Source organism: Myxine glutinosa, chromosome 11 (assembly GCF_964187855.1).
Source record: "Myxine glutinosa chromosome 11, kmMyxGlut1.1, whole genome shotgun sequence".
In the NCBI taxonomy this organism is placed as follows: Eukaryota; Metazoa; Chordata; class Myxini; order Myxiniformes; family Myxinidae; genus Myxine; species Myxine glutinosa.
In genome coordinates, this window is record NC_136271.1 from 66,182,280 (window position 1) to 66,209,765 (window position 27,486).

Sequence of the window (27,486 nt, forward strand, 5' to 3'; positions counted from 1 at the left end):
ACTGAAGGCAGACTGTCTGTCCTGTTATGTGCACAGTGGATGAAGGGAGGAAGGAAGGTGACTTGAATGTCTGCATTTCATTCATTCACGGCTCATATCATTCACAGTTGTGTTCAAGTCGTTTCCTAACAACAAGGTGAGTTACACAAGACCGTTTACCAAACCGTAAGTTTTTATTGTTCACCTTTAGTCGGTTTGAGTTTGAGTTTTATGTCTTGCGCTTTGTGGTGGCTTTGGCTGAATGACCTCATGAGTTTCCATCCCCACCCACTTGAATTGTTACAGTTTAGTAGTTATTGTAATCCCGAAGACTAATAAACAGACTTTTCTCTTGCTTCCTCCGGCGATGTTTGATGCAAAACATTTTGACATGGGGTTTGGGAATTCCGTCTAGATACAGATAACACAGTCCTTCCCGAAGGGACTTTACACCAGATCTCTCATAATGCAGTAGCCATATTCACTGCAGACATTGCTATAATGAACCCACAGTGCCTTTTGAAAAGAGCAGGCCATTGTGTGCCCTGCCCCAGATGTGCTAATGAACCCACAGTGCCTTTTGAAAAGAGCAGGCCATTGTGTGCCCTGCCCCAGATGTGCTAATGAACCCACAGTGCCTTTTGAAAAGAGCAGGTCGTTGCGTGCCCAGGCCCAAATGTGCTAATGAACCCACAGTGCTTTTTGAAAAGAGCAGGCCAATGTGTGCCCTGCCCCAGATGTGCTAATGAACCCACCGTGCCTTTTGAAAAGGGCAGGTCGTTGCGTGCCCAGGCCCAAATGTGCTAATGAACCCACAGTGCTTTTTGAAAAGAGCAGGCCATTGTGTTCCCTGCCCCAGATGTGCTAATGAACCCACAGTGCCTTTGGAAAAGGGCAGGTCGTTGCGTGCCCAGGCCCAAATGTGCTAATGAACCCACAGTGCCTTTTGAAAAGAGCAGGCCAATGTGTGCCCTGCCCCATATGTGCTAATGAACCCACAGTGCTTTTTGAAAAGGGCAGGCCATTGTGTGCCCAGGCCCAAATGTGCTAATGAACCCACAGTGATTTTTGAAAAGAGCAGGTTGTTGTGTGCCCTGCCCCAGATGTGCTAATGAACCCGCAGTGCTTTTTGAAAAGGGCAGGCCACTGTGTGCCCAGGCCCAAATGTGCTAATGAACCCACAGTGCCTTTTGAAAAGAGCAGGCCAATGTGTGCCCTGCCCCATATGTGCTAATGAACCCACAGTGCTTTTTGAAAAGGGCAGGCCATTGTGTGCCCAGGCCCAAATGTGCTAATGAACCCACAGTGATTTTTGAAAAGAGCAGGTTGTTGTGTGCCCTGCCCCAGATGTGCTAATGAACCCGCAGTGCCTTTTGAAAAGAGCAGGCCATTATGTGCCCTGCCCCAGATGTGCTAATGAACCCGCAGTGCCTTTTGAAAAGAGCAGGCCATTATGTGCCCTGCCCCAGATGTGCTAATGAACCCACAGTAGCTTTTGAAAAGAGCAGGCCACTGTGTGCGAGGCCCAAATTAATTTTTTATTCCTGCTTTAATCTACATGGGCACCGCATTGGCAACACTGTCCAACAGTGTGGGCTGCATAAGTAGCTCACATTACCTTAATTCACCTGTCTCGGTTCGGTTCTCGACCACACTGTTAATTGTCATCAGATTGGTGCTTCGCAGGCAGACAGGGTGTATGGTTACATCTCAAAGTGTGCCATCCTCCGGATTGCCATTAAATCTGGGTATCCTATCTGCTAGCAGTAATTGGTGGATGTTAAATATCCCATGGTGTCCTTTGCGAAGAGTAGGTGGGTTATCGACGGCACCTTCAACAAACTCCATATTCCTGCCACTAGCATCCAACGTCACGCATGGACAGTGAAAAAGTCGGACAAAAACTTTCCCCTGCTGACCCCACAATAAAGTGGGGGATAATTGGACCTGTGACAGAAGTAGTAGTAGTAGTAGTAGTAGTAGTAGTAGTAGTAGTAGTAGTAGTAGTAGTAGTAGTAGTAGTAGTAGTAGTAGTAGTAGTAGTAGTAGTAGTAGTGCTTTTGTTGGAAAGATAATAGAGGTTTGCGCTCAGGACTCAGGATAGTTCAGGCAAACATAAGTTTCCTGTTTAATGTCGCTCAACTTCCTCATCCCTGCAAGTCCATGGTTTGAACTGCAGTAGACAAGGTAGAGAATTTTTAAGAGAAAGCACTACCAAGACAGATGGAGTGTTAAAAGAACACCAAAAACCCAAAATGACACCTTTAAACAAATAATAGCAAAGTACCTTGTGGGGAAACGCTACAAAGTGCATTATTTACTGTCCAGACTTCTATAAAACTCCCGATAGATCGGGAATATTGTGCCACCTTAAACTGCGAAGTGATCCGTGAACGCAACAAAGTTCCCAGACATACAAAACCACGACATTGCTTTCAATCTTGCACTTTCTAGTTTTATATATTGTAAGTTTTGCAGATGCCAAAACGAAGTTAACCAAGAGATCCCGTGATCGACTCTCTTTCTTCACCGGATGACCAAAACTAAAAAGTGTTGGGGAGAAATGAAGCCAAAAACACAAGAGCAGGTTTTTCACCAGCAAAATCACTGGTTGAAGACGTGGACATTGCAGGTATATGTGATAAATGGTTTCTGCTTGCCCACAGAAGCAACATCCACGAGGAGTGTTTGTGAAGTGTTGCAGTAGAACTCGAGAACGTATTGCCCCATGAAGCAGCCTCCAACTTAGGTCCCCCACCACCCTTGGTGCTGGGTAGAGATAAAGAGATTCCCAACTTGGATGGACAGGCAAGGGAGGCAAAAGAACCTCATGCCATGGAGTGTCCATGCGATTTGCTAACGCAACAAAGTGGAGTGAGTGGATTACTCGTGCATATATTTCCTTCCTTGACGCATCACAGAAGGGCACCCCAGTCATGCCAGGGACCTTGCTCATATTATGCAGAGGTGGCGCAAGGAAAATATCGCATCCATGCGGTTTCATTGTGAAAGCCACGGAAGTAGGAGGGCAAACCTGCATAGCTTCCTCACGTTCGTAAGGATTCTCCAGATAATCCAGGCAATCAGGAGGCAGTGAATTTTTGAACTCTTGGAGTATCCTAAAAGGCACTCTTCTTGTCTGCAGGTCTATCTTTGCTGCAAGTTCCTCAGGTGAGAGAATGCCATTCTTCCCATCCTTTAGGAGATCGCCCACTGTGGATATATTTTTCAACAAGAGTTTTCTCCTTACACTGATGGAAGCTAGCAGTGGGGCTTGTAGTAGAGGGTTCAAGAAAAGTGGCTCTTCCAGCAGGTCTTTCCCTGGGTGGGGACCATTTGTTCTGGTCATTTCAATTGTATACCAGGCCGTCAGCATTTCCTGATAAAAAGAAGGCAATGGGTCACTGGAGGAAATGTTTTTGGAGTTGATACTGAAAATTTGCCTTTTATATCCTAGGCCGAGCACTTTACTGAAAAAGTACGATGCCAACGTGCACCATTGTGGTGTTGGGTTCGCATAAAGGTATCTTTTAATTGCCTGCAGCCTGAAGGTGTAAAAGTGGCTTCGAAGGCAGGGAAATCCCTGTCCACCTTCAGCAAGAGGCACGCTCAGGATTCCCAGAGATACCCAATGCTTTCCATTCCAAAAGCAGTCCACCAACTTCCTTTGCATCTTAGCCAGAAACCAATCAGGAACACTTGTGCAAGAAAGCCTGAACAACAGTTTGGGAAGGACAAATTGTTTCAGTAAAAGAGCTCCCCCATGTAAAGATAGGATCCTTAATAATCCATTCCAATCTCTCAGCTTCACCTGCATTTTCCCTTCTAGAGTGCTCCAATTGCGAATTGATAAGCCATTACGAGAGATTGACAAATAGACCCCCAAATGTTTGAGTTCCTGTTGACTCCATGTTAATAGCTGAAACAGCATCGGGAGTTCGCCGATCTGCATTGCTCCAATCAGTAGTCCAGAGCTCTTCTGGCAATTTATTTGAGCAGTGGATGCTGCCGAGTAGATTTGCTGACAGTCATAAACTGTTTGCATGTCTCTTGCACTTCCCGCAAACACGAGAACATCATCAGCATAAGCAGAAAGAAAGAAGGGACTATTACAGCCCAGTACCATGATGCCAGTTAACCTTCGCCTCATTAGATAGAGAAAAGGCTCAATATACAAGGAATATAGCTGGCCGGACAGAGGACATCCTTGCCTTATTCCTCTCTCAAAAGGAAGAGGTGCGAGTAATAAACCATTAACTTTAATGAGGCACTCTGCAGAAGTGTAAAGTGTCTGAACCATACCGACATATCTCCTCCCTAACCCGAAGGATAGCAAGGTCTCAAAGAGGTAGTCATGGTTCACTCGGTCAAATGCTTTCTCCTGATCTAAAGAGAGGAACCCAATTCGAGTTTTAGTCATGTCCGCATAGTGTATCAAGTCCCTGACCAGATATATATTATCATATATTGTTCTGCCAGGGACAGCATATGACTGGTCAGAGACCACTAATTTTGACTGGTCAGAGACCACTAATTTTGTCAACACAGGTCCCAGACGATTTGAAAACACTTTTGCCATTATTTTGTAGTCCATGCATAACAGAGACACCGAACGGTAGTTCTTCATGTCTCTCACGTCTCCCTCCTTAGGAATAAAAGCCAAGGTTGCTCGATGCCAAGACTGTGGCATTTGGCCTGCATTACATGCTTCCTGGGGTACACTTAGGTAGTCATGTCCAATCAGATCCCAGACTTTTTTTTGTAGAACTCGCAAGATATGAAATATGCTTCAGATATGATTCAGAAATATGCTCGCAAGATATGCTTCAGATATGAAATCTTTCCTCTTCTCCAATGGCTTGATCTCTGATCATCAATTTGGTTTCAGACCTGGTCACTCTACTCTGGACATGCTGCTTCTGCTTTCTCAACAATGGATGGAGGTCCTCAACGCCAAACAGGAAATTAGAGCCGTCTCCCTTGACATTCTTCCTGTTCAGGCTGGAGTTCCCCAAGGCAGTGTTCTGGGCCCTGTGCTTTTTCTGGTCTTCATCAATGATCTCCCCGACTCTCTTGAAAATCCTCTCTATCTCTTTGCTGATGACTCTACTCTCTGTCGCTCCATTCTTCATCCCTCAGATCGACAGTCTGCAGCCTCCTCACTCTCTGCAGACCTGGACAAAATCACAGACTGGGCAAACAAGTGGAACATGTCTTTCAATCCTGACAAATCTCACACTCTTACAATGTCTCTCCGAAAAGACTGACTGGACAACCCTCCCATCTACTTTCTGAATAATCCTCTCCAAGAAGTTCTGTCACTCAAACTTTTGGGTCTCACTATCTGCCATGATCTTTCCTGGGAAAACCACATTTCAAATCTGGCCTCCAAAGCCAGTCGCCGACTGGGCATCCTCCGTCGTGCGAAGTCCTTCCTTGGCACACCTGAGCTCCTCACCACGTACAAGGCTTTCATCCGCAGCTCAATGGAATACTGCTCTCCCCTCTGGGCTGGTGCTCCTGCCTCACACCTAGCTCGTCTTCACGCTGTTGAAAGCAAAGCATTCAGAATCATTGGAATCTCCCGCGATGAAGCTAACTCCAAGGGCCTTTCACTCACTCACCGCAGGCAGGTTGGTGGTCTTTCCGTCTTCTACCGACTCCTCTCTGGCCTTGCCCCCCCAGCTCTCTCTGGGCTCTGTCCCGCAAATATTCCTACAGGTCGCACAAGATCTGCCTGCAACCCTCTTATGGTTAAACTGCCAAAATCAAGACTCTCTGCTCACCTTCGCTCCTTCATTCCTCTTTTCTCCCGCCTCTGGAACAAACTCCCTCACTCTCTTCAATCCCACTCCACCCTTCAGGTCTTTAAAACAGCTGTTCACCACCATCTCTTATCTTCCCCCATCCAAAACCTTGATCTTTTCTATCCCCGATAATTTCACCCCAATTCCACTTTTTGAAATACCAACTTCTGACCTGGAAGTCCTTGGTGTCCTTGTGTTTTATACTTCTCCCACCCCCCACCCCCCACCCCTTCCCACGCCTCCTCCCCCGAGCCCTCTCCCTCCCACACATCTCCCTGCTCTCAAATGTTGTGTGCTCTCAAGTGTTTGTGTGCTTCCCATTCTCTTGTCTTCCGCTCCCTCTTTTTATATATTTTGTTTGTCTGGTTGATTTGTTTGTGAAGTAAATGTCAGCTCTTTCACGAGCCTCGATTCAGTATACAAAAAAAAAAAAAAAAAAAATTCACGTGCCTTCGATACGGTCTGGCACCCTGCTCTGCTCACCAAACTCTCCTCCTTTGGTATCCATGGAAGTCTCCACGCATGGCTGGCGGACTTCCTCTCTGGTCGTAGTCAACGTGTGGCCCTGAATGGGTTTCTCTCATCTCCTCTACCTGTTCAGGCTGGAGTTCCCCAAGGTAGTGTTCTGGGCCCTGTGCTTTTTCTGGTCTTCATCAATGATCTCTCTGACTCTCTTGAAAATCCTCTCTATCTCTTTGCTGACGACTCTACTCTCTGTCGCTCCATTCCTCATCCCTCAGATCGGCAGTCTGCAGCCTCCTCACTCTCTGCAGACCTGGACAAAATCACAGACTGGGCAAACAAATGGAACATGTCTTTCAATCCTGATAAATCTCACACTCTTATGATGTCTCTCCGAAAAGACCGACCGGAAAACCCTCCCATCCACTTTCTGAATAATCCTCTCCAAGAAGTTCTGTCACTCAAGCTTTTGGGTCTCACTATTTGCCATGATCTTTCCTGGGAAAACCACATTTCAAATCTGGCCTCCAAAGCCAGTCGCCGACTGGGCATCCTCCGTCGTGCGAAGTCCTTCCTTGGCACACCTGAGCTCCTCACCACATACAAGGCTTTCATCCGCAGCTCTATGGAATACTGCTCTCCCCTCTGGTCTGGTGCTCCTGCCTCACACCTAGCCCGTCTTCACGCTGTTGAAACCAAAGCGTTCAGAATCATTGGAATCTCCCGCGATGAAGCTAACTCCAAGGGCCTTTCACTCACTCACCGCAGGCAGGTTGGTGGTCTTTCCGTCTTCTACCGACTCCTCTCTGGCCTTGCCCCCCCAGCCCTCTCTGGGCTCTGTCCCCCAAATATTCCTACAGGTCGCACAAGATCTGCCTGCAACCCTCCTATGGTTAAACTGCCAAAATCAAGACTTTCTGCTCACCTTCACTCCTTCATTCCTTTTTTCTCCCGCCTCTGGAACAAACTCCCTCACTCTCTTCAATCCCACTCCACCCTCCAGGTCTTTAAAACAGCTGTTCACCACCATCTCTTATCCTCCCCCATCCAAAACCTTGATCTTTTCTACCCCCCGCTAATTTCGGTCCCCTTGTATTTTATACTTCTCCCACCCCCCCCCCCCCCACCCCCCCTTCCCACGCCTCCTCCTCCCAGGCCCTCTCCCTCCCACACTTCTCCCTGCTCTCAAATGTTGTGGTTGTGTGCTTCCCCTTCTCTCCCCATCTTGTCTTCCGCTCCCTCTTTTTGTATATTTTGTTTGTCTGGTTGATTTGTTTGTGAAATAAATGTTAGCTCTTTCACGAGCCTCGATTCAGTATACAAAAAAAAAAAAAAAAAAAAAAAATGATAGGCCATCAATTCCAGGGGACTTCGCTACCGACAGATTCTGTAGAGCAGTCGTAAATTCCTCCAGAGTTAAAGGAGCATCTAGTTGTTCTTGATCCTCCGGAGCAGCCACTGGGCGGCTATTCCACAAAGTGCCACAAGCATTAGCATCCACACTTTTCCCCAAGTACAACTGTGCATAAAAGGCTCAAATTAGTTCATGAATACTCATCAAGCACCGAGCCATCTTCAGCCAGAACACTGCATATAGTCTTAGATCGACCCTTGCGTTTTTCCAAAGCTTTAATATAGCTCAGGGAGTATTCCTCTTGTACTAGTAGCTGCAACCGTGAGCGCACATATGCTCCCCGGGCCTTCATACTGCTTTCAGGGTGTTCTCTTTTTTCTTCATACCTTTGCAATTCAGCAGGAGTAAGTGTTGTCAGACGACGCTCGAGATGCAACAGCTCCTCTTCTAGCCTCCTATCTCCATCCCAAGTGTTTTGCTCATTCCGTATGAGTACTCCTGGCACAATAATTTCAGCCGCACCTTCCCCACATCCCACCAGAGTCCAGGCGAGCAGAAATCTCCTTTTCTGTTTCTCCACACCTGCCAAAAGTTATGAAATGCTGAAAGAAAACCTTCATCGTGAACTAAGGCATTGTTGAAGTGCCAGAGACCACTACCGCGCCTTGTCTCAGCAAGAGAAAGCTTTATCCAGACCAGATTATGATCCGTAAAATGTGCGAATTTGATACCGCAGTCACTGATATTCCTACACCAATGATAAGACAGATAGATTCTGTCTAGTCGGGATTGCAAGATATGGCCACCCCTGATGCTAGTGTATGTAAATTACCTTTCTGTGGGGTGCTGTACACGCCAAATGTCTCTCAGGTTTAGCTGCATTATTGTTTATTGTAAAGCTTTAGCAGAAGGACCATGTGGCTCTTGACCCACACGATTGAGTGAGGGATTGAGAGTGCAGTTAAAGTCACCTCGAATAATTACAAATTCTTCATCAGGTAAGGTAAGCATAAATCTTCGCATGTGGTCAAAGAAACACACTCTCCCAGCTCCAACACATGGTTCATAAATGTTCACGAGGTGAATAACAACTTCCTCAAACCGTATTTTCACATGTGACAAACGGCCTAAACTGACCTCATTTATCACAAGTGTATTGGCCTTTAAGGATGATGAAAAGAGGATAGCCACCCCACAGGACGTATCTGTTAAGTGACTAAAATACACCGATTACCGCATTGGCTTTAGTTATAGATATTCTGCTTCTCTGTTCGCTCTTTGGCAGGTCATTAGCTACACTTTGCAGCCGGTCACATTCATGAACTGGTACTTGAGGATGAGTACCTATTTCTTCTTCTTCTTCCATTTGTTCAGGTTCTGTAACGATCTCGATTTTTTCCAGAGCACCCGACTTTGTTGATCGTTTTGCCATGTCCTTATCAGTTGTATCTTCAGAAGTTGGTATATGATCACCATTCCCCTTAGCTTCCGGCTCTGATTTTCTCTTCTGTGCTCTTTTCCCTTTCCCTAACTTTACCATTTTCCATTGGTCTATGTCTGAGGGTAAACTATGGCCAGGACACGGCACAGAAACCTCTGAAGTACTACTTCCCTCTTCCTTCGACTCTTCTGGACATCGAGGAGCAGGTACTCCAAGAATCCCTCCAATTCCGTGTCATTGTACAGTTCAATGGAAACTTGTCTTTTAAAAGACAAGATATGACGTAGTGCAGGCTCACGACATCCGAGAGGCACAGGCCTAATGTGTGATCTTAGCACCCCCAATCGCTCCAAGAATGGCACAGCCACATGATCAGCAATAAAGGGAGGCATGTTAGAGAGTATGATTGGTGTTTCAAGGCTCGAAAGTGGTTCTTCTTGGACAAACAACCCTCCTACAACAATGCCTTTCTCTATCACCTTATTCGCTGCAGCCTCGGATTTAAGGAAGAACACAGCTCTTCCATACATTTTAGACTTTTAGAGGCTGCAACTATTACTGATGAACCAACCACAATGGACATTGCGCTCACATATGCTTCCATTTGGGTAGTTTGTCCCAACTCGCACCTCACACCATGTTTCCTTGTCAAAGACTGAAACGGGTGTGCTTTTTTCCCCACACCTGCACCAGAAGTGGTCGCAGCGACATCACCCCATTCAGTATGCATTGGCATGATTCAAAAGTAATTAATTGTCCTCTTAGAACCATGGTAACAAAAACACGTTATTAACCAAATAACACTCCCTCACACACCCGCTCACCACAGTGTGCAAATTCAACACACTAAATGATGATTAAACCAAAGAACAAAGGATTGCTAAGTACTTTAACGATAACGCCGCAATTAGGCGTAACTAGTCCCACACGGGCGCGGCGCACACCGCGGCTAGGCCTGAACACAAAAGGACGATTTTAATCAAACGAAACGTTAAAATAAATTAACAAAATGAACCAACTCGGTTCAGATAACCAAAAGAAAACAAAAATACAAACGAAGACGGGGAGGATGAGGAGGAAATGTCGAAAATAGCACGGCTCGAGGAGCAGCAAAATGGCGTGGCGTAGTAGTAGTGTAGTAGTGTAGTAGTAGTAGTAGTAGTAGTAGTAGTAGTAGTAATAGTAGTAGTAGTGGCAGTAGTAGTAGTAGTAGTAGTAGTAGTAGTGGTTGTAGTGGTAGTAGTGGTAGTAGTAGTTGTAGTAGTAAGAGTAGTAGTAGAAGTGGCAGTAGTAGTAGTAGTAGTAGTAGTGGTTGTAGTGGTAGTAGTAGTAGTTGTAGGAGGAGTAGTAGTAGTAGTGGCAGTGGTAGTAGTAGTGGTTGTCGTGGTAGTAGTAGTAGTTGCAGTAGTAGGAGACTAGGAGTAGTAGTCATAGTAGTGTACTGCAATAATGGCATAGCTGCCTCTCGGTGGTAGAGAAACCATTCATGAACTTGAGCTCTTTTCCAGTGTTTTGTGTTGTTGCTACGAAATCACCTAGTATAGGACACTGGGTGGTTTTTCTTTGCTCTTCCCAGCGGTGGGTAGGGCAGCTGTTTAGAAGTTGTCCAGGTACGATAATATTCTATGAATGGAGGACATCATACTTCCAGAAGTATTTGGCTCTCTCTGTCCTTTCCAATCAAATATGCACAGCTCTTTTCAGAGTGCCAATGTTAGAACAGCAGTCTCATCACAAGGCATACACGGTGCCATTGGATTCTTGATCGGCAGTGTAGTCAGGGTAGGATAATGTTCAAGGGTGCTGGAAATTGTGTACTCTTTTCGAAAGGTATTGCGGCACCTTTAACGTCCACCATGAATCGCATTGAATACCCGCAGAAGGGACTAGCCTCTTGTTGCCCTTCCAAAGCACAGCACCATAAATGATGATACGCCCTGCCTGCAAAGCACCAGGTGGATGGTTTATCGTCAATCGATCAATCTCGATAACCCATAGTCACAAATTCATTTGGTACTGATACAGATACAGTTGGGTTAGGATCTGAACCCAGACTAGACCTCTGAGCCAGTCCCAAGGAATCAACCAGCAGAACCAATTCAAAATCAATCGAATCCTAGTCAAATATGTACATTCACAAAATGTATGCGTCTCCGCAGGTCAGAATGTGGGTCTGGCTGTCTGCACTTGCCGTCTTACGAGTGACATCTCAATTATCGGTGAGTGATTGATACTGGTAAGGTATCTCAGCTGGTATTTAGACCACAATAGTTATCTTGGTGGCCCTGCATGCTTCTATGCAGCGCAAACACGTGGATACTTTCAGACCTGTTAGGTCTCCGATCCATCTCCTGAAACCCACCCACATGTGGAAATGGCAGCCAACAACTTGTACGCACACACATATATGCGTGAACGCACACACATCCATATATGTATGTACAGTATGTATATGTATATGTGTATATATATATACAGTATATATATATATATATATATATATATATATATATATATATATATATATATATACTACATGACCAAAACTATGCGGACACCCCTTCTAATTAGTGGATTCAGCTGTTTCAGCCACACCCATTGCTGACATGTAAATATAATCAAGCACACAGCCATGAAATCTCCACAGACAAACATTGGCAGTAGAATGGGCCGAACTGAAGAGCTCAGTGACTTTCAACGTGGCACCGTCATAGGATGCCACCTTTTCAACAAGTCAGTTCGTCAAATTTCTGCCCGGCTCGAGCTGCCCTGGTCAACTGCAAGTGCTGTTATTGTGAAGTGGAAACGTCTAGGAGCAACAACAGCTCATCCGCAAAGTGGTATGCCACACAAGCTCACAGAATGGGACCACCGAGTGCTGAAGCATGTAGCACATAAAAATCGTCTGTCCTCTGTTGCAACACTCACTACTGAGTTCCAAACTGCCTCTGGAAGAAACGTCAGCACAACAACTGTTCGTCGGGAGCTTCATGAAATGGGTTTCCATGGCCGAGCAGCCGCACACAAGCCTAAGATCACCATGCGCAATTCCAAGCGTCGGCTGTAGTGGTGTAAGGCTCGCCGCCATTGGACTCAGGAGCAGTAGAAACACGTTCTCCGGAGTGATGAATCACACTTCACCATCTGGCAGTCCGGCGGACGAATCTGGGTTTGGCGGATGCCAGGAGAACGCCACCTGCTCGAATGCATAGTGTCAACTGTAAAGTTTGGTGGAGGAGGAATAATGGTCTGGGGCTGTTTTTCATAGTTCGGGCTCAGCCCCTTAGTTCCAGTGAAGGGAAAACCTAACGTTACAGCATACAATGATATTCTAGACGATTGCATGCTTCCAACTTTGTGGCAACAGTTTGGGGAAGGCCCCTTTCCTGTTTCAGCATGCCAAAGCCCCCGTGCACAAAGCGAGGTCCATACAGAAATGGTTTGTCGAGATCGCTGTGGAAGAACTTGACTGGCCTGCACAGAGCCTTGACCTCAACACCATCGAACACCTTTGGGATGAAATGGAACTCCGACTGCAAGCCAGGCCTAATCGCCCAACATTAGTGTCCGGCCTCACTGATGTTCTTGTGGCTGAAAGTAAGCAAATCCCGTCAGCAATGTTCCAATATCTAGTGGAAAGCCTACCCAGAACAATGGGGCAACGGGGGGGGGGGGGGGGGGGGGACAAACTCCATATTAATGCCCGTGATTTTGGAATGAGATGTGTGATGTTTGGGTGTCCACATACTTTTGGTCATGTAGTGTATACATACATATATATATGTACATACATATGATGTCGACAGTCGAATGATTGATTTCAAATTGTTTGGAGATCTTTTTAAATCCCTACCCAGACACGTATACATCTATAACCTTCTTTCTGAATGCCTCAGAGAGCTCTTTTGATCTAGGCATGGTGACACCGCACACTTCAACAACAAAGGGCAAACCAAACTAAATGTCTGAGGTTTAAATAAGACAGGTTCCTCCAAGATTCTCTCTGACGATGTTCTAATCATTTGCACCTGAGCTGGTGCACCTGATTCTAATTTTCGGTATTTGAAGTAGTGATAAATGTAGGGGTGTGCTTACTTTTTCCACATGCGAAATTTGCATTTACGTTTATTTAAATTATACAATGGACTACAAAATGTAAATGTTTCATGATATTTATTATGTTATATCACCTTTATCTATCAATATTGTTGAAATGAAGATCAAATAGCTGTATGTTGAATTATGTTGAAAAAGTCAAAACTTTACGTGGGGTGTACTTACTTTTTCACGTGACTGTATACATATATAATTTATTTTTTTTATGAACAGGAATCAAAATCCTGCAGCAATATATATATATATATATATATATATATATATATATATATATATATACATATATATACATATATATATATATATATATATATATATATATATACATATATATATATACATATATATATATATATATATATATATATATATATATATATATATATATATAATATATATATATATATATATATATATATATATATATATATATATATATATATATATATATATATATATATATATATATATATATATATATATATATATATATATATATATATATATATATATATATATATATATATAATATATATATATATATATATATATATATATATATATATATATATATATATATATATATATATATATATATATATATATATATATATATATATATATATATATATATATATATATATATATATATATATATATATATATATATATATATATATATATATATTGCTATGAAAACTCAAATTCAATGATAACAATCCAAATGTTCAGTTCATAAAATGAAGAGACACCATATCACATAATATTAAAAAACCCAAATATAATGAGAAATGTAACTCCTATTTCTGGGCCTGTTTCACCACTGTTGCCTTCTTGGCATCGGGGTACATCTTCCTGTGAGCAGCAACAACTTGGAGCAGAGCTTGCTTTTGCTCTTCATCCTTTGTAAGGAGCTTATTGTAGTCTTGTATCAATGCGACACCCCTTTCTGCCCTGTCGTTCACCACGACTAAGCCACTGGCGGCTTTCTTTGCTTCCTGAAAGCTGGTTTCTTGCTCCCATGAACCAGGATCCTTATCCATCCAATCAGTTTGGGGTCCCTAGGATGCTGAAGAAATGCTTGGTGTGTTTTGTTATGAGGCCAGCGATTGACAGGGCGGTTCCTCGTTTGATAGCTGGTCTCTTTGGAGAGGGGTTTTCACCGTCATTTTTCAATGCTTCAATCATATTGATCTTGCTTTCTTTGTCAATTCTGGTGTCAAAGAATGCAAATTGCCACTAGTACTGGGCTCATGTACCACGTGTGGCGGCCAAGTGCCTTCAAGGCTGCCTGAGCCATCTTCTGATTGATTTGTTCAAACTTTTCCAACTTCTTGAAGAGGTTAATGTCATTCAGGGGAGCCTCAATAGCTTGTGGAGCCCGAAACCAAGCCTGTACATACACAAGGCAGACAAAAATGTTGAAGGCTCGGAGTTCTCTCGCCTCTCGAAGTGTCAAGTGGAACTCTGACCGAAACATGAACACCTGTAGTGAATATAGTGCTTTTGCCATCCATCTGGCTCTGTGCATTGCTCCTGGAGCCATGATCCGGATTCCACGAGGTGGGATTCCTCCCATGTAGATGACAGTCAGTTCTAGGAGTTCACGATAATCATCTCGTGGCTGCTGATCTTTCAAACACACAAGAACGTTTTTGCTTCCAACACAGTGTCTACAGATCCCATTGAAGCCTTCCTCTCTGAGAATTGATCGTGAAGAAACTTCCTGTCCTCGGGGTTGGTGATTATGGCCTCCGAATCTGCATGCCTAAGATCAAACGTCTTCTCCAAGGAGGCCTTGAAGGATGCTTCCTTTTTCTCTTGGGTCGCACCACCCCGCTTTGCACCTTTTTGGAGGCTCCTCCATTCTTCATATAGCCTCTCCAAACGATGGATGCAGTGCTGCTTCGTCGTTGTAGGTAGGTGAGCTTTTTCCCAGAACTTCACAACCTCTTCAATGGTGAGGGTTGCACTCTCCCGGGCAGTGCGATTCTCCTTCTTCAGGTGATGGAAAAACAGGACAAGAGATTGATGCACAGTCGGGAGCTTGGCACCTTTGATGGCATCTCCAGAAGTGGACCCAATGAGATACACATTATCCTGAGCCCGAGTTTTCAATGAAACACTGGTACTAGCACATGCCATATCTGCAAAATACGCAAGAATGTGGGTAAAATCCTGTTAATTCTTACTCCACAGGGTCACTCTCTACAAAAGAGCCACAGTCAATAAGTTAGGCCTACATATTACACACTAAAAAAGCGTACCCCTGACCCCGGGAACCTGTACAAAACATGCATGAAAATTGCCCAGATAGTGATCATAGGAAGTCTCAAAACGGTATGTATAATATATTGTATATAACGATATATATAATGTTTCATGTGTATTTATGTATATTTATTATTTAATGTATATTTACTATATATTTATTTTTAATATTATATTTAATGTATATATATAATTATGTATTTATTTTGTGTATATACAGCCCAAAAAATGGGAATTCCTATTTTTGCATGGGGGAAAATTCATCACTGATGTGGCACCCCTAAATATTGTTGGATTCCATTCAAATTTGGTGTGGTTTCCTTTGACACCAAAAGGAACAAAACTAGACCATGTCCCGGAGAAAATCTGCATTTTGCTTTTTTGAAGCCCACCCTAATATATACATATATATATATATATATACATATATATATATACATATATATATATATATATATATATATATATATATATATATATATAATTATATATATTGAAGGAGTCCGGGCTCCAGCAGAATACGGACAGAAGGATGGCAAGGCACAAACTCGTCCGAGAATATATTTATTCGTAAAACCAACTCGGGAACACTGAAAAGCCCGTTTATCGGGCTGCATTATAAAGCACAACCAGAAACCGAAACCGAAACCGAAAGCCACGCCTCTCAAGCGAGGCGTGCTTCGGTGGTCACGTGATCAACAGGTGTAGCTGATTATACCCGCACGCGCGGCACGCTTTGGTGGTCACGTGACCAGCCACTCTGGCACCGTGGTTCCCCGCCGGTGACGTCACCGGCTGGAGCAAGGAGATTCTGATGCTGGTCTTGCTTGGGGGACCCATGGGTCGCTACACACGCCCCCCCAGAATGGACTTGGTCCAGGGAGGTCAACCTGAGGGGGGTCCGGATGACCCGACCGAAACGACCCCTGGCCAGTCGCGGGGGGGGGGGGGGGGGGTCCGGTGTGGTGGTGGATGGTCGGACGGGGGTGTAGTGGACGGGGGGCGGCCGCGCCGCGGTGGTAGAGCCAGCCGTGGCGGCTGGCCGACGTCCATGTGGGCCGGTTTGAGGCGCTCCAGCGAGATCCGGTCCGCCTGGCCGCCGATGCTGACGATGAAGGACTTGTTGTCCCAGCATAGGACCCGGAAAGGTCCGTCGTAAGGTGGCCGGAGCGGCCCCCGGTACGTGTCGTGGCGCACAAAGACGTACTCCGCCGTGCGGAGTGCTGGGGGGACGTAGGAGTGGGGGTCGCCGTGGCAGGACGTTGGCACCGGGGCGAAACGTTGGGCGGCCTCCTGGAAGTCCGTGCGCTGGCGCGCGGCGGACCAGGGGCTGGTGGCGTCGGGCACGAACTCGCCCGGGACGCGGAGAGTCTGGCCGTACACCAGCTCGGCGGTGGACACCTGGAGGTCCTCCTTGGGGGCCGTGCGGAGGCCCAAAAGGACCCACGGGAGCCGGTCGGCCCACCCGTCGTCCTGGAGGCCGGCCAGGAGTGCGGCCTTCATGGAGCGGTGAAACCGCTCACACAACCCGTTGGCTTGGGGTTGGTAGGCCGTGGTGCGGTGCAGAGTGACTCCCAATGAGCGGGCGACCGCGCCCCAAAGTTTGGACGTGAACTGTGGGCCGCGGTCGGACGAGATGTCCGCCCGTGCGCCGAAGCGCGCGACCCAGGTGGCGATGAACGCCTGCGCCACGTCGGCGGTGGTGGTGGAGGTGAGGGGCACGGCCTCCGGCCACCTGGTGGTCCTGTCCACCATGGTGAGCAGGTGGGTGAACCCCCGCGATGGGGGCAGGGGACCCACCAGGTCCACGTGGACATGGTCGAAAACGCCGCTTGGGCACGGTGAAAGGAGCCAACGGAGCCAGGGTGTGACTGTGGACCTTGGCCCGCTAGCAGGCTGTGCAGGCGTTGGCCCAGTCGCGGACGTCCCTTCGCAACCCGTGCCAGACGAAGCGTGCCGACACCAGCTTCTGGGACGCCTTCCGGCCTGGGTGCGAGAGGTCATGGAGAGAAGCGAAAATGCGGCGCCGCCAGGAGACCGGCACAACAGGGCCTTGGGAGACGTCGCAAAGCAGGACCGTGCCCGCGAAGGGGACGTCAGCCAAGCGGAGGCCCGTGTCTGCCACCCTGAGCGCCTGCACCGTGCCGTCGGTGGCCTGGTCCGTCGCCATCAGGGCGAAATCCACGCCGAGGTGGACGGCGTTGGCGCCGGCCTGAGAAAGGCAGTCGGCCACGGTGTTGTCTTTCCCGGCGACGTGCCGGATGTCCGTGGTGTATTCCGACACGGCGGAGAGGTGGCGCTGCTGGCGGGCCGACCACGGCTCCGTGACCTTGGCCATTGCGAAAATCAATGGCTTGTGGTCGACAAAGGCCGTGAATGGGCGGCCCTCCAGGAGGTGGCGAAAATGGCGGACAGCCAGGTACAGCCCGAGGAGCTCGCGGTCGAACATGCTGTACTTCAGCTCGTTGGGCAGGAGTTGCCGGTTGAAGAACGCGAGCGGCTGCCAGACCCCGTTCACCCATTGTTCATGGACCGCGCCCACAGCGTAGTCGGAGTTATCCGTGGTGAGGGCGATTGGGGCATGCGGTACCGGGTGGGCCAGCAGCGTGGCGTTGGCAAGGGCCCGTTTCGCGCCGGCAAAAGCCGCGTCCATGTCCGTGGACCAGACGACGTCATGCTTCGCCGGCTGGCCGCGGAGGGCGGCGTACAAGGGCCGCATGAGTTGCGCCGCTTGGGGCACGAAGCGGTGGTAGAAGTTCACCATCCCGAGGAACTCCTGCAGCGCCTTGACGGAGCGGGGGCGCGGGAAAGCGGCGATGGCCTCGACTTTGGCCGGCAGCGGCACAGCGCCGTTCCTGGTGATGCGGTGGCCCAAAAAGTCGATCGTCGCCGCACCAAAGTGACATTTGGCCGGGTTGACAATCAAGCCGTGCTCGCTGAGGTGGCCGAAGAGCGTCCGGAGGTGGAGGAGGTGCTCGGCTCTGGACATGCTGGCGACGAGGATGTCGTCGAGGTAGGTGAAGAGGACGGCAGGTCGCGCAGCATGCCGTCCATCAGGCGCTCGAATGCCTGCGCTGCGTTTTTGAGGCCGAAGGGCATCCGGAGGAACTCGAAGAGGCCGAAAGGTGTGATCACGGCCGTCTTCGGGATGTCGGCCGGGCGGACGGGCACCTGGTGGTACCCCCGAATCAGGTCCACTTTAGGAAAAATGGTCCGCCCCGCCAACCGGGCGGAAAAATCCTGGATGTGCGGGATGGGGTACCTGTCAGGGGTAGTGGCGTCGTTGAGGCAGCGGTAGTCGCCGCATGGCCGCCATCCGCCCCCCGGCTTCGGGACGATGTGCAACGGCGAGGCCCAGGCGCTGCCGGAGCGCCGTACGATGCCGAGGCGCTCCAGCGCCGTGAACTCGGCCTTGGCGACGGCGAGTTTGGCGGAGTCGAGACGGCGAGCCCGGGAGTACACCGGCGGGCCCGTAGTGGGGATGTGATGCTCGATGCCGTGCCTCACCGCGATATCCGAAAACGTCGGCCGCGTGAGGGCCGGGAACTCCGCAAGGAGACGTGCGAAGTCGTCCGCCAATGGGAGGGCGCAGGAAAACTCGGTGGGTGCGGCCCGGCTCAAGGCGCACGCCAGGGAGCTGAAAGTCTCGGCGTTGACGAGACGCCGGTGTTTCACGTCTACCAGCAGCCTGTGGGCGCACAAGAAATCGGCCCCGAGCAAAGCCATGGGGATGTCCGCCGTCACGAACTCCCAGTGAAAGAGCTGGCTGCCGAAGCGGAGGGCGACGGCCGACGGTGCGTGGGCCGAAAGTGCGGATGGCGGAGCCGTTGGCCGTGACCAATGGGGGGCCGCAGACGGCGGCCCGCCTGTCCTCCGCCGAAGCGGGAATGACGCTCAGCTGGGCGCCGGTGTCGCAGAGGAAGTGCCGCCCCGACGCTCGGTCTGCGATGAACAGCAGGTTTCCGGAACAGCCGGCGTTCATTGCTGGGAGGGAACGCCGGCTCGCCCGTTTCCCGACTTGCCGAACGTGCACGGGGGTCGGCATGATCGGGCCTGCCGCCCGAACCTGGCGTGGAAATAGCACCAGGCCGGGTCCGGCGGGGGCTCCGGTCGACGCGTCGGGACCGGGCGACGCGGCGTCGCTGCTGCCAGTCGTGCCGGCCCAGCGGTCTCCGGGAAGGAGACTGCGTCGAGGGCGTCAGGCGGGTGGGCGGGAAAGCTCCCGGCCGCCACCCCGGCGAGCTGGCTTGCCGAAGCGATCTTGTCGGCCTCCTTGCCGAGGTCGCGGGGGTTTACGATGGTCGTACCTGCCAGGGCGACCCGTACCGGAGCCGGGAGCTGGTGAAGAAAGAGCTCCTGAAACAGGAAATCCAAGGGGTGCTCGCCAAGCAACGCGAGCATGTAGTCCATGCGCTCGGACGGGCGCGTATCGCCGAGCTCAGGTAGGTCGAGCAGGCGTCGTGCGCGCTCAGCCGGGGAAAGGGCGAACGCGCCCAGCAGAAGTGCCTTGATGGCGTCATACTTGCCGTCAGCGGGCGGGTTCTGGAGGAAGCTCAGGCAGCGGGCGGCGGTTGCGGAGCCGAGCGTGGCGACCACGTAATGGTAGCGGGTGGCGTCCTCCGTGATGCCACGTAGGGCGAACTGGGAGTCCGCCTGCGCGAACCAGACGGCGGCATGTGCTTCCCAGAAGGTGGGCAGCTTGAGGGACACTGTGTCCATCGCGTGTTGCAAATTCGGGGTCACCAGTGAAGGAGTCCGGGCTCCAGCAGAATACGGACAAAAGGATGGCAAGGCACAAACTCGTCCGAGAAGATATTTATTCGTAAAACCAACTCGGGAACACTGAAAAGCCCGTTTATCGGGCTGCATTATAAAGCACAACCATAAACCGAAACCGAAACCGAAAGCCACGCCTCTCAAGCGAGGCGTGCTTCGGTGGTCACGTGATCAACAGGTGTAGCTGATTATACCCGCACCGCTTTGGTGGTCACGTGACCAGCCACTCTGGCGCCGTGGTTCCCCGCCGGTGACGTCACCGGCTGGAGCAAGGAGATTCTGATGCTGGTCTTGCTTGGGGGACCCATGGGTCGCTACAATATACACATTAGTATAAAGCCCTTCAAAATGACGGGTTGGAGCAGTTTATTTGACGGTACAGCCTCGTGAGCGTGCTAAAGTCTGAAGCCTCGGTCTCGTCTTGTGTCAGGTGTGGTTATATCTTCTTTATTTATTCGACATCATGTGAATGTAAATGAACACTCGTTTTACCCTGCTCACGTTGCACATCACGTGCAGCGAATTTCACCTCCCTTCGCCTTGTATTTATTGTTATTTTAAAAAACGCTTCTGTGCACCGCCCTTGAGGCTCGGTTTGCAAACCTGCGTCTACAATTCTAACAGAAGAGACATAATTACTCTGTTATGGAAAATGTTTTTCGAGTTTGTTTTATTCTCAAAAATATACCGTAGTGAACACGCATTCGTGTTAAAAGATTGGCCTTTAGAACTTACTCTTGGGGACATAAATCTGTACATACACACAAAATGGCATTGTGTGTTATATGGTAGATGCATGCACACACAAAGGTAGATACTTTGACATTTGGGAGGGCTCATTTCCACCTTCTGAAAACCGCATATGGAGAGAACAAGCAACGTGATACAAACACTCTTAATGGGCAACAGTGCAATACACAGTGGCTTCCTGGTCATGGATAGATTTGATAGCAAGCAGTGCAAATTGACAGTAACTGCGGTATATTTATCATGCAGTAAACCGAAGTAGTATTGCATCCCCTGGACATGAGAGATGACTATTAAGATAATGGCGCCCTTTCTGCTCTTGCTCCAGGCCTTGACGCTGGAGCTGTTTCAACTTGACTCATGCAAAATGCCTCGCATAGTCAGTAACCCCAATCTTATAGACTCTGTGCTTTTGACATGTGTTCTTTCAGCAACGCCATCTCCAAAAAGATTATATCTCGTTCAAAAACGTGTTTGCCTGGCGGCTTACTTGGGCATGTTCCATTAAGTCTCTGGTTGTCCAAAACGGCGTGTTTCTCCCATGTCAGTTGAAGAGGTGTCTTTTTGAAGATGTGTATTTGCCTGGCAATTTGGATCTTGAACCTTTCAACACTTTTCACCAGTGAGTGGTTCAAGGGGATTTTATCCCAAGCACTTGATTCGGATTGTATTTGTGGAAAAGGGTGTGAAGGAAAGCCGGTCTGCTTTGCAGCTGCGGACAATGGCAGGAAGACACCCTGCGAGCAGGTCGTGCCTTCATCATCCAGATCACCAACATTGCTGTTCCATGAAGCATAAGGCGATGAACATTTCCTCTTAGAAAACACTCCGCAGTGCAAACCGAAAAAAACACCCTGCAGCACAAACCAAAAAACAATTTATGAGTCAAAATGCCTCCATTAGGCACAATGCTTAATGTTAAGTTGGCTTAATTGGGATCCTTTTATCTCCTCTCCCTGTTAAGGCTGGAGTGTCCCCAAGGCAGTGTCTTGCGACCAGTCTTCTTCATCATCTTCATCAATGATGTTTCTGATTTCCAGAAAAAAATCTCGTCCGTATCTCTTTTCTGGTGATTCCATCCTCTGCTGCATCATTTCTCATCCTTCAGGCCGGTAAGCTGCAGACTCTTCCCTCTCTTCAGACCTTGAAAAAAAATCACAAATGGGTCAAACACTTGGAACATGTCTTTCAATCCTGAAAAATCTCACTCTCCCACACTATCCGAAATGTCCATCTGGCAAACCATCCAATCTACTTTCTTAACAATCCTCTTGACCTTGAGGGAGTTCAGTCATTCAAACTCCTATGTCTCACTATCAGCCATGGCCTTTCTTGGGCAAACCACATTTCAAAGTAGATCTTCCAAGTCAGACGCCGACTGGGCATCCTTTATCGTACAAAGTCCTTCATTGGTCACCTGCACTCCAATCCACATACAAGGCCTTCATCCACAGCTTGAAGGAGTAATGCTCTCCCCTCTTAGCTGGCTCACCTGCCTCACAGCTTACTCAGCTTGACACCGTGGAAACCGAGGTCTTCAAGATTATTGGATATTTCCCAGGATGAAGCTGAGTCTATGGATCTATCACTACGTGACTTGCCTGGGATAGCTTGGGTGCAGCAACAGGGAAAGGGCAGAGCAGATGAAGATTTTAAAGCGGTGAAGCCACTTCAATATTTGGCTATGTCCATCCGTCCATCAAAAAATTAAGAAGAAGAACCTTTCTAACTAATAGCTGTGAAGCAGCTGAACTTGAAGGCTAAGCTGTAGCGGCGCGTTCGTGTGCAGCTCCTGCAGGAACTGTTGGCTGTCGCAGTGCTGCAGGACAGTTTGTGCAGAACAATAACATTTATAAGAAAGACTGTGCGTTAAGGATTTCTGGCTCGCCCCTGCAAGATCGATCGACTATCTTATGAGAATTCAAACTGCCCTCGGGGCAATTTGACAACCGAAGCCCCAATGAGCCAGACCAATAATAGACCTGAGGGCACTTCATAAACTGATTAAATATTCCCACATGCTGGTCGAGTTTATCGTGGTTTACGGACTAAATACAGTCGCAGTGAACCAATATAGCAATTTTTGGCAAACAGGACGACTAATTGGTCCGTCAGCAAAGTGACAAGTAGGCTCTGCTCGTATTCTAGTAATATAGATAACTACCTGATGACTAGCTCTGAGCTTGGCTCACATGGCTCTGTCTTCAAATCAACAGGTAACTTTCACGCAGTGTCGGTATGGCATCGTGTTTCAGCAATTTTCAAGGCTTGTTTCCCAGGTAGTGAGCCTGTTTATCAAATACGAACGTTGACAGCTTCGATTGGTCTTCAAAAACAACACCATATTATGAATGAACATACGTCTTGATGTTGAATTTGGTTGTTCCTTGTTTTTTCAACCACAAAGGACACGATCGTTGACGATCTTTTCCTGGGTCAACGATGCAGAAAAATCGACTTCTGAGTTATTCTAGTTATTCTTCTGAGTTAAATTTATTGACGATTCGAACAGTTAATTGCGTGGCACATCGGCATCTTGAATGCTAGAATAACTTGTGATTCAACAGTGGACATACCCGTCCGTCAATGTCAATGAGTTGTGTCCATGTGTTGTCACACAAATCGATGTAAGTAGCTCATTTGCATAACGGAAGCTAAAATAGTCCGATTTTAAAACATGATTATCCGGCTTATTATTGTCCTCAAATATTTTTTTTGTGCTAAAGGGTCATGGCTCTCATCCTCTAAACATACCTCTTCAAAAAATTTCATGATTGTGTCCCTTTAATGGGTGTGCACATTTTGCAGCCGGAACAAAGGCTTTTCAATCGCTAATTTTGGGCTTTTGAACCCCAACTTCTCTCTTTCATTATCATCGTCCACTCCGAGGAATGATATGTAGGAGACTTTTAAGTTTTGTTGACATTTTAACATTGGATATCTATCATACCATGTTCACGTCTGGGCAGGCTGCAGGTATCACTCCATCTTACGCCGCTGAAGGGCATGGCACTATGGATGGCCATTGCTCAAAAGAGGACTTTTGATGAGGTGGCAATAATGAAAGTTTTTCAAACACAATTTTGCTTTGTTATAGTTGTATGTCATGTGATGATAATATTTCATCTGACACCTGAAATTTGCTACACCTGCATTTTCAATCAAAATCACCAATCGTGTATTCATCCCCCTTTTTTTTTTGCTCCTGATGGCTCATATAAGTGATGTTAGAAAATGGGAAAAAATATCTTAATCTTAAGGAATTGTGTAATCTTAAGGAGTTATGGTATACAGTCAGGATTAATTTGTTTCAATATGCTGGACGATAGACTTGTTTTAAAGGAGACATGTCAATGGCGCTACTTTACCGTGCTCGCTGATTGCCAACAACCAGCCATATGATCTGGTAACATGGTTGTGAACAAGAACAATAGCAACAATGCATGATATGGTTGACTGATCACTTTGCAAGATATTGGATGATGATGATGATGATGATGATGATGATGATGATGATGATGATGATGATGATGATGATGATGATGATGATGACGACGACGACGACGACGACGATGTTTGTTGTTGGAAGTCATTTGGTCAATTTCCAAGTTCTTGGGACAATAAAAACACGGTTACAACTTATTTAAATTGAATGATGTTATATTTTGAACACGAATGGGAATCAGAAGACAAATCTGCCGTTTAACAGTACCTTGTCTCTGAATTTGTCCCGATCGTGCATAAGCAGACAGGAGTGAGATAATCTTTTAGTCTATCCGTCTGGCAGTACAAATATAATGATATAATTCTCTATAAGCACTCAAATCTAATTTTCAAAAAATTCAAAGAAGACACTTACTATTTTTAAGGACGCCATAAACCGCACAAACAATAGGCACGAAGAACTAATATAACGTGTTAGATAGGGTGATGTAATAGACACTGGGAAAAAAGGCGGTAAAAGCCAGATTGAATTTATTTATATGACTTTTACAATCTTTATTTTATTTAAATTGAATTATAATACTTGAACACTGTAGGACACAAATCAACCTTCTTTGCACTTCCTAGAGCCTCCAGTTTTGCAGTACGGGGAGTCCTCGATTTATGAACAGGTTGCGTTCCGAAGCATCATTCTTAAGTCTGATGTTAGTAAGTCGGAACTCAATTCCCCATAAACTCAATAATACATGGTTGTTCGTTTCTACAACCAAGCCAATAATGCCTATTTAACACGTAATTTTACACATAATTAAGGTTAAACATTGTACATTTACAATAAATGATAGAAAATAATACCCCTTCAATTCCCCCGAATTGTAATAAATACAATTAATTAAAATACTATAAAATAAAGTACAGTAACATTCTTGTCTTGTCCTTGATAATTGTTCTGATTGTCGAACGATGAAGGTCTAACGAACGTCTCATTGGGAGGAAGTTTCACCTTTGTAACAAAATTTTATAATGTGGCGGACACAAAAGCCCACTGGCGTGGTGACATCATTCCTCGCACCAAGTGGGCGGTGGCCACGCCCGAGGGGTAGGCGTGGCCTCATGATATACACCGGGCGCGCAGCCCGGAGCGCGCCAGCCGCCAGTGTTACAGTGAGCTCCTGAAATAAAGACGCTTATAAGTTACCGCTTGTCCGCTTCCTCCTTGCTCGCAAGCAGCGCGCGTAACGCCGCGCTTTACTGGTGACCCCCTCGACGTTGGATCTGCCGGAGCGATCCTTCCACACGTGACGCCATTGCCATGGCCAACTTCATCAAACTTCCCGAATTTTGGGAGGCTCAGGCCGAAGTCTGGTTCGTCCAGACCGAAGCCCAATTTCAGCTTCAAAACTGGATGTTATTAAAGCGCGCTTTAATAACATCCAGTTTCACCTCCAATGTCAATGTTCTGTGTTTCTTTGTTGCAGGAATATCACTCCAACGTTTATCAGCCATGATTATGGTTTGTTGCCACTAAAACGGTAAAATATGGGGAACCATACATAGTGTATGAATGCAAAGATGTGCGTAAAGAAACAAGACCAAAAGTCTATAGCGGCGAAGCTGGGCTTGTAAAATATTATAAACCACAAACACACGTTTAGCTTTTTTTAAACAGTCACTAATGCTGCTTATAACATTAAACAAATAAATTTTCGAGGAATCCAGACATCCGTGAGGTAACTTTTACTTATAGAACTGAGGGAAGATCTACTGTAATCAATATACCCCACAAGGGTTGGAGGTGTGCTCATTTACCAAGCAGCTAGCTAGCGCTTGCCAAGCCAGCCGTTCCATAACGGTTTTGAATGTAGTGCTTGCTCGAATGCTTCAACCACTTGGCGATCTCTGCACAACAAACTTGGTAAATGAACACACACCCAATGTTCTTGAGACCTAACCATATATCGACTGTAATCTATATACCCCAAAGAGGAATGACCTTTCCTGCAGCTCTTGAAGTGAGCGGGTGTTTACGCCGTAATGACATCATATACATAAGGACGTAGCATGACGGCCGGACACAGAAAACTATATAAGATTTATATTTAACCTCCAGTAACGTTGCAGTCACTGCAAAGGGATTAGTGTTACGATTAGATTTACTATAATAAGAACGTTACGTTATTATTACGAAAATTATATTATTTTAACAGAACCGAGGTGAATTCCTCACTTCCGCGGTTACACCGCTTCAATCCATCAACTTTCCATTCATGACATTGGGATTAAAGTGTTATGTTTATTTTTACTATAATAATAATAATATTATTATTACGAAAACGATACTACTGAAACGATACCACTGTATTAAGAAACCTGGGCTTGATTTGTCCAAAGTGGAAAGTGAGTCATAAACGCCTAAGCCCTATAGACCGATCCGATAAGGACGATCGTGCCCCCTTCGCCGATAGGCGGTGCTCTTGCGTCTGCCATTACTGGGAGGCGTCCCGATCCAAACTTAACTCCAGCTGGCTGCGCCAGCAGAACTATCATCGCGATCGTACATGAAAAGTGTCCGTGATAATCGTTCTCAAGTGTTTCTCTATACGTGTGGAGCGGTCGTGGACACCTGGCACCTGAAGGCACATGATACAAACCCCGTTTTCGGCGATATCGCCGGGCGCCGAAGGCGAACGGCCATGCCGCCCTGAAGGCACCTGGCACCTGGGAGTACCCGGTTTCCACTTCCACCTGCACCAAACCTATTTTGTTAGCAACCGCGTACCCTATGCTATGCCATGCCGAGCCCCCTTCCGCCTTAGCCCCGAGTTTCTCGACCACTACGATAACGACTCCTCTGACCGACCCGACTAGGTGCCCGTCCCTTCATCGACTCCTCCATACAGCCAGGTCTTGGCGGCCGTACCACAGCCGCCCCGCATGGATTCTTCCCTCAGAGTCCACCTCCGCCCGGGCCGGCCACCTCTGGCAACTACGGCTAGGCCCCGAGTGGCCGCTGCCGAGCCCCAAGTTCCTTGATCACTAGGGTCGCGACTCATCTGGCAGACCCGACTGGGCCTCCATCCCTTCGCGCG

General features: G+C 47.3%; 1 protein-coding gene across 10 annotated transcripts in view; it reads left to right on the plus strand.

The window, feature by feature from the left end:
• The window catches only part of LOC137436727 (papilin), a 285,438-nt gene continuing 257,952 nt past the window's right edge, over nt 1–27,486 (plus strand). For 8 of the 10 annotated variants that reach the window (XM_068130760.2, XM_068130765.2, XM_068130766.2 and 5 more), the window contains exons 1-2: nt 14–136; nt 11,203–11,262. In XM_068130760.2, the coding sequence (XP_067986861.2) occupies nt 11,209–11,262 (54 nt within the window). In that variant the 5' untranslated portion in view covers nt 14–136; nt 11,203–11,208. Of the gene's footprint in view, nt 137–11,202; nt 11,263–27,486 lie in introns of all 10 variants that reach the window. The other 2 variants (XM_068130762.2, XM_078786728.1) reach the window with 1 other exon arrangement.